The following is a 13,517-nucleotide window of genomic DNA, read 5'->3' as shown; positions in this document are numbered from 1 at the left end:
ATTGGTGATCTTCCTGATAACACCATCCTGGCCACTATGGATGTAGAAGCCCTCTACACCAACATTCCACACAAAGATGGACTACAAGCCGTCAAGAACACTATCCCCAATAATGTCACGGTTAACCTGGTGGCTGAACTTTGTGACTTTGTCCTTACCCATAACTATTTTACATTTGGGGACAATGTATACCTTCAAATCAGCGGCACTGCTGTGGGTACCCGCATGGCCCCACGGTATGCTAACATTTTTATGGCTGACTTAGAACAACGCTTCCTCAGCTCCCATCCCCTAACGCCCCTACTCTACTTGCGCTATATTGATGACATCTTCATCATCTGGACCCATGGAAAAGAAGCCCTTGAGGAATTCCACCATGATTTCAACAATTTCCATCCCACCATCAACCTCAGCCTGGTCCAGTCCACACAAGAGATCCACTTCCTAGACACTACAGTGCTAATAAACGATGGTCACATCAACACCACCCTATACGGGAAACCTACTGACCGCTATTCCTACCTACATGCCTCCAGCTTTCACCCTGACCACACCACACGATCCATTGTCTACAGCCAAGCTCTGCAATACAACCGCATTTGCTCCAACCCCTCAGACAGAGACAAACACCTACAAGATCTCTATCAAGCATTCTTACAACTACAATACCCACCTGCGGAAGTGAAGAAACAGATTGATAGAGCCAGAAGAGTTCCCAGAAGTCACCTACTACAGGACAGGCCTAACAAAGAAAATAACAGAATGCCACTAGCCGTCACCTTCAGCCCCCAACTAAAACCCCTCCAACGCATTATTAAGGATCTACAACCTATCCTGAAGGATGACCCAACACTCTCACAAATCTTGGGAGACAGGCCAGTCCTTGCCTACAGACAGCCCCCCAATCTGAAGCAAATACTCACCAGCAACCACATACCACACAGAACCACTAACCCACGAACCTACCCTTGCAACAAAGTCCGTTGCCAACTGTGCCCACGTATCTATTCAGGGGACACCATCACAGAGCCTAACAACATCAGCAACACTATCAGAGGCTCGTTCACCTGCACATCCACCAATGTGATTGATATATGCCATCATGTGCCAGCAATGCCCCTCTGCCATGTACATTGGTCAAACTAGACAGTCTCTACATAAAAGAATAAATGGACACAAATCAGATGTCAAGAATTATAACATTCATAAACCAGTCAGAGAACACTTCAATCTCTCTGGTCACGCAATTACAGACATGAAAGTTGCGATATTACGACAAAAAAACTTCAAATCCAGACTCCAGCGAGAGACTGCTGAATTGGAATTCATTTGCAAATTGGATACAATTAACTTAGGCTTGAATAGAGACTGGGAGTGGCTAAGTCATTATGCAAGGTAAGCTATTTCCCCTTGTTTTTTCCTAGCCCCCCCCCCCTTCCTCAGACGTTCTTGTTAAACCCTGGATTTGTGCTGGAAATGGCCCACCTTGATTATCATACACATTGTAAAGAGAGTGGTCACTTTAGATAAGCTATTACCAACAGGAAAGTGGGTTTGTGTGTGTCGCGGGGAAGGTGGGGGGGAGAGAAAAAACCTGGATTTGTGCTGGAAATGGCCCACCTTGATTATCATACACATTGTAAGGAGAGTGATCACTTTAGATAAGCTATTACCAGCACGAGAGTGGGGTGGGAGGAGGTATTTTTTCATGCTTTGTGTGTATAAAAAGATCTTCTACACTTTCCACAGTATGCATCCGATGAAGTGAGCTGTAGCTCACGAAAGCTTATGCTCAAATAAATTGGTTAGTCTCTCAGGTGCCACAAGTACTCCTTTTCTTTTTGCGAATACAGACTAACATGGCTGTTACTCAATTTTAAGGTTTCAGAGTATGTCCTTAAGTGCTTTGGAAGATGAGGGCCAAAGTACTTAGCCTCTTGCAGGATCAAGCCCTAATAAACTTTATTTCAAAAAGTATATTTATTCTGAAAAAGTACAGTGAGAAGAATGTAGCAAAGCAGCACCCCATCCTACAAGCACTCTCACCTTTGATCATTTAGTCTTCCTAAGTATCTTTTTTGGCTCATAATTAATTGGTCCCATTTCCTCTCTCTTTGTTCTAAAGTTCTGCATTAGAAATGCAGTTATTTTAGGACTCGTCCAAATGTGTGATTCTTTAGTACAGAAAGCTGGATTAGATCCAACTAATCCTTGTCTTTTTCATTCTGTTCCTATTATAAGTGTTCCCTATTCATTACTAGTGATAAAGAAGTCTACAGTGCCTCAGTGGGATAGGATTTTTTTTTTAAATCAACTTCTGTTTGTGTGGAGTTTTCCCAGCTTCAGTTGGAACAGCAGGATGACTTTTATACTTAGTCACACTGGTTTAATTATTACAGTCTTGCAGAACTCTTGCCCCTAGCACATGGATACTGATGCAATACTGATGACTGGAGGCTGATTTTACTCCAGAACTATCCTTTTGCAATACTAGCTCACGCAGTGTCTGGAGTTATATGCTTGGAAATGTATCAGTGTGTCAAGGTTAAGACATCCGCTGTCCGGAAGAAAGTCATATTTTACACATGCAAATGAGATTCTGGATCTAACTACATTTGGTTGCTTTGCCACAAAAAGTAAATTATTTTGCTTATCTTACTGTTGTAAAAGCATTCATTGTGGGAGATAATCGACTGTTATTGCCTATCTTGCAAAATTTTCAGACATTCTTTATAAGACTAGCAAAAGCGTTAGCGATAACTACTATATTCAAGTGTGTGAGTGGGAGAATCGAACAAGAATCCCCAAAGAGATCAGAGAAAGATGCATGATTTTAACAAGCTGGTCAATTTTAACTAGTGCCTTGTGAACCAGTCAAGCACCAGGAAACTAGAATATAGAACAGATGCAAACTAATGTCTCTGCAAATATTCTGTACTTTTTACTTGGGTTGGGAATGGATTAGAGGTTAATAGAGGAGTGTCCAATCTACTGGATAATCATCTATGTCTAAAAGCCACTTGACTCAGCACAATTTTTTTTTTATAAATTATAGGGACAAATTTTCAAATCTGGGTAACTAAAGTTAAGGACATAGATATCTAATTAAAAGTGGGCTGATTTTCAAAGGTGCTGTGCAGGTGCAAGACCTCCTGAAATTCAGCACTTCTGAAAATCAGGCCGTGTGTAATCCTGTGCAGGGACCTCATAAGTCACTTTAGGCACCCAGATCTGAAAATCTGGAAAAGAGTGTACTACCTCCACGTAGATGGGGGAAGGGTATCATTAACTAGATTTTCAAAGTCAAAGTGCCCCCTACTGTCCAAAGAATTCTTTCTAGACGATGGATAAAAAGTCCATTTGAAAGAACTACTGCTTTTTCCACGCTTTATGTAAGAAACTGAGCAGCTGGTAAGAATTATATTGAAGTGTAATAGCCCACCTTAATTGATTAGTCTTGTTAGAGTTGGTATGGCAACACCCATTTTTTTCACGTTCTCTGTATTGTGACAAAGCTCTGTCCTTGCCTCCATGGGTCCCGCATTTCCTGGCAGATTTCGCTAGCCTCAGAGGCTCACTGTGACCCTCCACATAACCCTTCTCTCTCTAGGGACAAGGGTCACAGTCTACTGAGCCATTTTCATCATAAGCCAGCAAGGGAGGTGAGGAGAAGTTATCCTTCCTGGCACAGTCTCTGTTGTCTCCCAGTCTCAGTGATTAATCGGGGGGCAAAGGTGGGGGGAGGGGGAGCCCGGGCCTACCCTCTACTCCGGGCTCCAGCCCAGGGACCCTAATAGTATTAGCTATGGTAGCTGACCTTTTACAAACAGGACATGTACAATTCCCTGGGCTACTTCCCCCACAGCAGCCCTCACTTCCTCAAGATCCACTTCACCCTTACCTCAGGGCCTCCTTCCTTGTGCCTGATATGGTGTGTGCTACTCAGCCTCTCCAACAGCACAACTTCCTCCCACAGCTCTTGACATGCACCCCCACCTGACTGACTGGGAGGCTTTTAACTAGTTTCAGCCAGCCCCTGATTGGCTTCAGGTGTCCCAATCAACCTACCATTTTCCCTGCTTTCTGGAAAGTTCTTAATTGGCCCCAGGTGTCTTAATTGACCTGAAGCAGCTGCCATTTCACTTATCCTGGTACCAGGGATTTGTTTAGCCTGGAGCTAATATATCTATCTCCCTCTACTTTTCTATAGCCATCTGTCCTTGCCCTGTCACAGTGTATATATATCTTCCTATTGTATTTTCCACTGCATGTGTCCGATGAAGTGGGTTTTAGCCCACAAAAGCTTATGCCCAAATAAATTTGTTAGTCTCTAAGGTGTCACAAGTACTCCTTGTTCTTTATGCTTCTATTGTTTTTCTGTCCTCTACCTCCCTGCTTCCTTTTCAAAAAGCTTTTTAAAGTACAGCGTTTTCAAAAGTGATTAGTAATGGATGCTCAGTGAGAGGCACCTTAATGGGGCCTGATCATCAGGAAGTGCTGAGCACCCACCCTTTGAAAATCAAGTTCCTTTATGGTGTCTCTAACTAAGAACTCAAAACCTGAGGCACCAAGAATAACTCATCTCTTTTGAAAACCATGGTCTCCATTCCTGTTCTTATTTCTCTAGAAGCTTCTTTGGAGACTGGGAAGGTCAGACTGTCTTTTCAAGCAGTCAGATAACATCCTCTCACGCTAAGCAGATGGTTTCAAATATGTCTTTATTTACTATATTCATATTGGGTGACATGTACAGAAGTACCTAAATGACTTAGGAACTCTTGACAACTTGACCCATGACATCGTTATTCTATACCTTCCCTAGATTCTGTTCATTCATATGAATTTTTATAGATACTCCTTTATTACTAAAGCATATCAGAGAAATATGCATGGGATAAACCAGATGTACTATATGTGTCAATCGCTTGCCCTTCTTAAATCAGTCTGCCATACCTGATCATGATTCACATTTATATAGCGCTCTTTGTGTTCAAAACAGGCACTTTAATCATTCAAATAGTCCACACAATAGCTTTGTTTGAAAGGCAATTAAATATTACTGTGTATGACGGAAAAATATGGGATGTGAAATTAAAATAAGGTTTCAACTGTAAGTAGCTATCAGGCCTTACTTAATTATTTCTGCTTGTTTAACAGGACCTCAGCATGGCTGTGGTGGTTATTTGACAAATTCAAGTTACAGCTTTGGCTCTCCAGACTCTGACATGGATGGCACATATGACAAAAACTTGGAATGTGTGTGGATCATAGCTGCATCTGTAAACAAGCGGATCAACCTCACCTTCACCTCATTTGTTCTTGAAGCACCATCTTCTCAAAGATGCAGATATGATTATGTCAATGTAAGAGAATCCGTATTCTAATCTAATCATGATACATATAAACTACTTTGTTAAATATGTTGGATCAGAGATTTAAAATTTAATCAGTAGAGGGAGATCTTCTTCACAGAGAAATTAAATTGCTTGTTTTTGAAAATGAAAGTTCTGCAGTATGATAAATTATTGAAGGACTCAAGGTGAAATCCTAGGCACTGGGAAGTCAAGGGGAGTTTTGCCAGCATCAAGATGGGTATACTGTAGATCTAGTCAAGAATTTTCCACCAAAATATTTTTGATGGAAAATTGCTTTTCAATTAAATGGACACTTTTGTGAAAACATTTCACTGAAAATGTTTGAGTTTTCATCAAAAAATGAACTCCCCCACCCCAACCAAAAAGTTTGAATTTTTGTCTGCTTTCTTGAATTAGGGATCTAAAATAATAAGATCACACTTTCTAAGATAATTAGCTTATTTGAAGATGTGAACTATGATAATCAGCAATTTTTATGAAAGCCCAAGAGCATCTTCCTTTCATTAATGGGAGGAAAGGGTCTTAAAACTGTAAAGTCAAATAAGAGTTCAGAGAACTAGACTTTTGTTAATCTGTTTACGAATATGTTTATATTAAAATAGCACAAGTGCCAAAAATATTAGTGAGGTATCCAGTGTTTTCTCCCCTTTTAGCTGTATGATGGAGATAATGAAAATGCCAATTTAGCTGGCACATTTTGTGGGTCCACCATGCCAGCTCCATTTCTTTCTACCAATAACTTCTTGATGGTGAAGTTTGTCACAGATAGTTCTGTGCAAAGGGCAGGTTTCAATGCTACCTACGCCATTGTGGATCGTAAGTATTTTATTTATTTGTTTATTTATTTACCCCAAAGAGAAATGTGTGGGTAGTGGGTAGGTGCACTTTGCATAACTCTGCGAAGTGTCTTGTGATCAAATTAAAAGCAGCATCACTGGACTCCAGCTGCAGTCCAGTCTCTTTTGATTGCAGGATGGTTGTCAGCCTCAAGAGCAAAATGAGAACAATTCACCATAGAGGGTTAATATGTATCATGAGAATATGGAAAACAAACATTTCTCTGCATGTAGAACATATGCAGGTACAGAGATTGATAGATGTAGCTTGACATTGTGATCAGAGTGTTTTTTATTTATACTTTGCCTCTAAAGAATCATCAAAAGATCAATGTGAAATCATAACGAATTCCAATAAACAATTAAGCAGTTTTGCTGACGTGGACAGCTTTTTCACACGCCTTGTGGTATCGAGATACAATTAATTAAGTTGTTATTGCTTCCAACAGGATTGTGTGGCGGAACATATAATGCAACTTCTACCCCACAAACCACAATGTCACCTAATTTTCCTAATGCCTACCCACCATTTACTTTCTGCACATGGATCATTGACGCCCCGCCACAGCAGCAAGTCAAACTGGTGGTAGAGGCATTCCACCTCCACTCCAGACAGGACTGCTCTCAGAATTATCTAGAGTTCCAGGACCCAACAATGGTAAGACATGCACAATTTATGTCACTGGTCAAACAAAGTTAGTAACAAACATCTAGTTCTCACCTTGTTTGGACCAGAGAGAATAGAAGGATCACTGTTTGGGGGTACTGCGAGTCATTGTGTTAATGATACTGGATTAAATTCATTCCTATACAGGGGGCCCATACAAGTCATTATGCACTATCACGTAAGTCTCATAAGTGGCTTTATGCAAATCCTGTGCACATGGGACATTTCACTCACTGTGTGCTATGTAACTTCTCATAATTACATCAAGCCATATTTCCGCCAAACTTAACATTCATTAAATATTGCTCAAATAGCAGGCTTTCATAAACAGACTTTATATCATATTATTCAAGAATCACGATAAAAACAAATGTTCTTGCAAAAAGTGGTGTTTATGGAAAAGGCACAGAAAGAAACAGTTTGTTTCCATTGTATTAAATTTGACTAAAACTTCTCTTGTTGTTTCAATTTGGGCATGAAAATCACTGTTAACTTTTGGTTGCCCTCTAGTGGTGGCTGAATGTCATTTTTAACATATTTAGATATTACATTACTTTTATGGAAATGTTAGTGTATGATCTGTATAAAAAGTACACATAAAAATGTCAGGGATATAGCAGTAAGCCTTTAATCCTGATCCCAGTCTCCATTGGTTTACCTATTACCATCAGTAATCAAAATGCAGTTAAAATTCAAATTTTTACACTGTGAAAATATTGTAGCAAAATGATACATTACATTTAATTGTAAAAAAGGATTTTTTTCTTGAATGTTTATACATGTAACAAAAAATGCAATTTTGATACCTAAGAACATATAGAACATGGACTATTGCAACTAGCTACTGATGACAAAGATAATGCCTTTATAAAAACAAGGAGTCTGGTGGCACCTTAAAGACTAACAGATTTATTTGTGCCTAAGCTTTCGTGGGTAAAAAACTCACTTCTTCGAGGCATGGAGTGAAAATTACAGATATAGGCATAAATATATATTGGCACATGAAGAGAAGGGAGTAACCTTACAAGTGGAGAACCAATGTTGAAGGCCAATTTAGTCAGAGTGGATGTGGTTAAAAGTAGCCATTCTTCAAAAAAAATAAATTCAAAAACAGACTTCAAAGAGAAACTGCAGAACTACAATTCATTTGCAAACTTAACACCATCAGTTTGGGCTTGTATAGGGACTGGGAGTGGCTGGCTCACTACAAAAGCAATTTTCCCTCTCTTGGTATTGACACCTCCTCATCAATTATTGGGAGTGGACCACATCTGAAGAAGTGGGTTTTTTACCCACAACAGGTTAGGCACAAATAAATCTTAGTCTTTAAGGTGCTACCAGACTCCTTGTTGTTTTTGTGGATACAGACTTAACAGGGCTACCCTTCTGATACATAATGCCTTCATAAAATGCTGCCCTGGCAAGACAGAAGCAAAACACTCTGTAATATAAACTTGGTTCACATTATAGTTGACTTTTTAGTTTAGTTGACTTCCCCCCTTTTTTTAATGTAAAATACACACAAAAAAAGTGTGTGGTGAAAGTATAAACTGTTCATCCAGGGAGTTCATAATGCTGAGCTTACTTTGCATAAGAGTGGATCTGAAAGACAAGATTTTAAATTAAATTTTAATATGGCAATATATCAGATTGCAGTAAGATCACCCTAAGGTAGGTAGATAAAGGGAATTACCATTTAACTGCAATTTGTAAGTTACTTATATTTATTTAATTCCAGGGTAACCATGGACAGGTCAATAGATTCTGTGGCACTGAAACTTTTGCAATCCCCGAGTTTTATTCTTATGGTCGGACTGCCATTGTGACTTTCAAATCAGAGGAATACATGATTAATAACAGAGTCAGGTTTACCTATCAGACTGCAGGTAAGCCTTGAAGAAGTTTTTGAGGCATATGCCTACAGATTCTTTGTTCACTATGGAAAGTAAACAAGTAATGACACAGAAATTTGTAAGGCTTACAAATGTTTTGTTTTTCCTCCGCCCCCACGCCCCACACAGGTTGCAGCAGAGAATATAATCAGTCATTTGGTTATCTGAAGAGCCCTGGCTGGCCTGGTCTCCATCCCAATAATTTGGATTGTACCATCATTCTACAGGCTCCTCCGAATCACACTATTTCTCTCTTTTTCCATGCTTTCAATTTAGAGGACAGCAGCCGATGTTCTTTGGATTTCTTAGAGGTATTGAGAAATTATCTGTTATGCATCTGATCCACAGCCCATAGAAATCAGAAGGAGTCTTTTCCTTGGCTCAAGCCCTATCTAAATGGACATTAGAGACTTCACTATTGCTATCAATTTTACACTGAAGGTGATCAGATACTACAGTGATGGATGGCAGTATAAAATTCTAAAATAGACAGCTAGATAATTTCATCATCAACTAGCTGCTCCTCATCCAGGTGTTGCTGTCTGCTAGGCGTTGAGAAAGCTTCAAGATGGTGTAATTTACATTTGATGTTAACATCTGTGGAAAAACAGATCTACAGACTCACAGGCTGATCAGCCAGCACATAAGTGCTAAAATCTCTTCAAAAATGTACGAAAATAGTAGATATATGATCTGTAGTGAAAGATGTAGGGTAGCTGAAAAGGTGCTTTCTGGTTTGAGGGGAAAGATTCCTACCAGCCACATAAAGCCATTTTCTCATTCTTTTTGAGGGTGGTGAAGGTTTTACATATATATCCTTAAGTTTCTAATGCAAATTGTTCAGATGCCGGAAATCAGAAGTTTCTTCTGTGGAAGGATTTTGTCTTCATTTCTCCTCTGTTACATTCCTTACTTCACCCTCCTCTAGAGATGGGTTTGAACTCTGTAGTATGACCCCATCTCTGCTTTCAGTCTAGCAGGATGAAGAGGCAGTATTCACATATCTGGGATATTAAGATTTCTCAACAGCAGCAAAACATATAGGGGTATATTTTAAATATAAAGCTTAGGCGTTAAGCAACCAACTCTAATTAAAAGGAAAATGTACTATACCATAAAGTTTAGCTTAAAAATTTTGGCCGTATTTGTTCTGTGCAATAATTTAGAAAGCCTATAGAGACTGGTTAACTGCCTTCTCTCCTTTCTGAGCAGCAGCTTGCAGCAAGATAGAAAAATACATGTTGTGAATATTCACAATGAAACTTCAGTTGTGCCACACATAAGAATCAAATCCTTTGCTCCCTGCTTGTGGTTTGTTTCCTTGTACACCATGAAAATGAATGTAATGTTAACAATGGGTTTGTATTCCTTTTAAAGGTCAGAAATGGTAGTGATGCGGGTTCCCCACTACTTGGCAGGTATTGCGGAAACACTGTGCCCAATCCAATCTTCCCTGAAAATCATGTTGTATACCTGCGTTTCAAGAGTGACATTTTAGTTGCTCGCGATGGATTTGAGATCACTTGGACTTCATCACCAACTGGTAAGGCAGTGATAACTTGGTAATCACATCTAGCAATTGTGCAGAATAATAGGTCTGAAGGTTGAAAGTCACAGCATTCTTAATTCAGTGAACAAGAGGTTAAACTAAACATTATCCAGACTAGCCTTAGATTACTTCAAATATGAGAAAATTGAATACCATCTTTTTCATTTTAGGTTATTCTGTGTCAAATCAGCCAAATAAATAGGTCATTTCATGCCACCAGTTTTAAGTGAAACTCCCCATTGACCACATTATGGCCCATAGACAACTTGTACCTCCCAATACTGGGAGGGGGGCACAATCTAAGGGGGAGGACACATGATCACCCACTGACCTCCCTGCCCTGTGCCCAACCTGGGGCCGCTGCCCCCTCCCCGCTCCACCAGAGTTACCTGCAGCGGTGGGGGCACGGGCTCTGTCTTTGCACGTTTGGCCACTCTCCCGGGCAGTAGGAGGGAGCCACTTCTCACGCAGCTGAAGCTGGCCGCTCCCAGTCACTGCCTCTGTGCAGCATGGTGGCTACCTGAGAGAGAGCCTGTCTGGGGAGGCAGTGTCCCGGCCCACCCCTTTTGCTCCCTGCCCAGGACCAGCTGCCAGGGACAGGGGCCGAGTGAGTCAGAGGCCCCCTCCCCTCAGCACGTTTCCAGCTCGCTTGGCTCCTGTCCCCGGCAGACAGGCCTGGGCAGGGAGCAGAGAGGGCAGGGCGGGCCATTGCGCTGCACAGAGCAGCAACCCAGAGCATCAGGTATGAGAAGTAACTGGTCTGCCCCTTCCATTCCCGACCTTTTATCATTTTCCTGTGTGAGTTCATTCCTGTATGTAGTGATTGTCTGGTTTTACCCACATAGTTGCTACTGGGGCATTTAGTGCACTGGATGAGGAACACCCCTTGTTGTGATAGGCATGGGTAGGACCCATGGATCTTGAAAGGTGTGGGAGAGTGTTGATCATTGTAGCAGTGGAGATATGGCTGCAGGTTTTGCATCTATTGTTCTGGCAGGGTCTGGTGCTGCTTTGAGTCGGTGCGTCCTGGTTTGTGGGGAGCTTGCTTCCGATGATGAGCTTGGAGAGGTTGCTGTGTTGTTTGAAGGCCAGAAGAGGGGGTTCAGGAAAGATTTCTTTCAGGATAGAGCCCCCATCAAGTATGGGTTGTAGTTGTTTGATGATACCGTGTATGGCAGTAGTGGGCAACCTGTGGCCAATGGGCCGCCCGTGGCTCATCAGGGTAATCCGCTGGCAGGCCGTGAGACAGTTTGTTTACATTGACTGTCCACGGGCATGGCCGCCTGCAGCTCCCAGTGGCCGTGGTTCCCCGTTCCCGGCCAATGGGATCTGCGGGAAGTGGCACGGGCTGGCTGCAGGTTGCCCACCACTGCTATATGGGTTACAATGGGGATGAAACCAGACAATCACTCTTCTCTCAAATAAACTCACACAGGAAAATGATAAAAGATAAAAATACCGCATCATCTGTGGGTGAACACTTTTCACAAAGCGATCACTCTATATCTGACTTATCAGTCCTCATCCTCAAAGGAAACCTGCACAACTCTTTCAAAAGAGAAGCCTGGGAGCTTAAATGTAGAACTCTGATAGACACTGAAAATCATGGACTGAATAGAGACACTCGATTTATGGCTTATTATAACAATCTAAAACCCACTACCAACCCTACTAGAGCTGCTTCCCCACACTTTCTTCCCTATGATTGGAGAGATGTTAATAGGCCATTTCACCTTGAATGGTCCCTTGAAATATCTGTTACTACTTATGCTAAACAATCTGTTCCACTTTGTTTAGCTGTGACAAGCGGAGGGGGGAAGGATAGCTCAGTGGTTTGAGCATTGGCCTGCTAAACCCAGGGTTGTAAGTTCAATCCTTGAGGGGGCCATTTTGGGATTTGGGGCAAAAATTGGGGATTGGTCCTGCTTTGAGCAGGGGGTTGGACTAGATGACCTCCTGAGGTCCCTTCCAATCCTGATCTTCTATGATTCTATGACAGTCTGAGTACATTTCCCAAACCTGAAGAAGAGCTCTGCTTAAGCTTGTCTCCATGACCAATAGAAGTTGCTCCAATAAAAGATACTACCTCACACATCTTGTCACTCGCCATTCTTCCAGACCATTCTATCTCCCACCATCCCTGAGTGCTAACCCCATGGAAAAGAGCCTATAAAAATATTGGTATAAAGCAACTGCGTTGTACAGTATTTTGTAGAAATAAACATTTAGAACTAATGAATACCCTCTGTTTCCAGGATGTGGAGGAACCTTATATGGAAACACTGGTTCATTTGCCAGCCCTAACTATCCTGCAACTTACCAGAACAATACTGATTGTGAATGGATCATTATTGCCCCCAAGGGACATATTGTTACCGTTAACTTTGTTTTCATCAGCATTGATGACCCAGGTGACTGTACTAGGAACTACCTGATACTTTACAATGGGTCAGATGCTAGCTATCCACGGACTGGACCATACTGTGGGATGGTATGTATTCTTTATTTTCTTGTAGTAGTTCTTTAAAAGTCATTTTTCTCATTTGATATTTAAAATTGCTTACCTAACTCTGACAGCAATTATATATGGACAATAAAAAAAGCTGAATAAACTGGGCTTCTGTTGCATTCTAGTAGGAAGTCCTCTAGTCTTTTCAAATGGAGATATTATAGTGACATCGACTGGGCTGCATCTAGACTTTTTTTTCTCAGAACTCATCTGCTTTGTTTGCGTTCCAAATGATGCTGGTAACGGCCTGTGGGCAAAATCCACCTGCTGTGCTCCACTGCCAAGTGCAGCAGTGAATGAACTGAAAATTGGGACCACAGGTTTTAAACCACATGTGGCTTTTTTAATGGGTAAACAGGCAGCCTGCATATCAGACTGGCTCTGCTTATACCTAATTATATTGTCCTAGGGAAATGTTTAAAAATGTGAATTGGTTTTTTAATATTCTTTTCCTCTTTAGGATACAAACATTGCTTCATTTACTGCGACATCACATCAAGTCTTCATAAAATTCCATGCTGAATATGCAACGTTACCATCAGGCTTCCAGTTAACTTGGACCAGCTAGAACCATTATTCCAAGGAAGTACAATCCCTTAGTACTTAGCTACATTGCAGAGACATTAAGTCATAAAGTGACTGTTTGAGATATGACTGTGATCGCTATAATAAAAGTAAATTACTGTAAA

At 41.1% G+C, this 13,517-nt stretch overlaps 1 protein-coding gene across 1 annotated transcript in view; it reads left to right on the top strand.

Moving 5' to 3' along the window:
* The window catches only part of CUBN (cubilin), a 212,734-nt gene extending 199,217 nt beyond the window's left edge, over positions 1 to 13,517 (top strand). The window contains exons 60-67 of the mRNA XM_027820946.3: positions 5,158 to 5,363; positions 6,029 to 6,191; positions 6,661 to 6,869; positions 8,617 to 8,764; positions 8,900 to 9,081; positions 10,148 to 10,313; positions 12,575 to 12,810; positions 13,289 to 13,517. Of these exons, the coding sequence (XP_027676747.3) occupies positions 5,158 to 5,363; positions 6,029 to 6,191; positions 6,661 to 6,869; positions 8,617 to 8,764; positions 8,900 to 9,081; positions 10,148 to 10,313; positions 12,575 to 12,810; positions 13,289 to 13,396 (1,418 nt within the window). The 3' untranslated portion in view covers positions 13,397 to 13,517. The remainder of the gene's footprint in view (positions 1 to 5,157; positions 5,364 to 6,028; positions 6,192 to 6,660; positions 6,870 to 8,616; positions 8,765 to 8,899; positions 9,082 to 10,147; positions 10,314 to 12,574; positions 12,811 to 13,288) is intronic.

Source organism: Chelonia mydas, chromosome 2 (assembly GCF_015237465.2).
Source record: "Chelonia mydas isolate rCheMyd1 chromosome 2, rCheMyd1.pri.v2, whole genome shotgun sequence".
NCBI lineage: Eukaryota > Metazoa > Chordata > Testudines > Cheloniidae > Chelonia > Chelonia mydas.
This window is presented reverse-complemented; position numbering and strand designations above follow the sequence as displayed.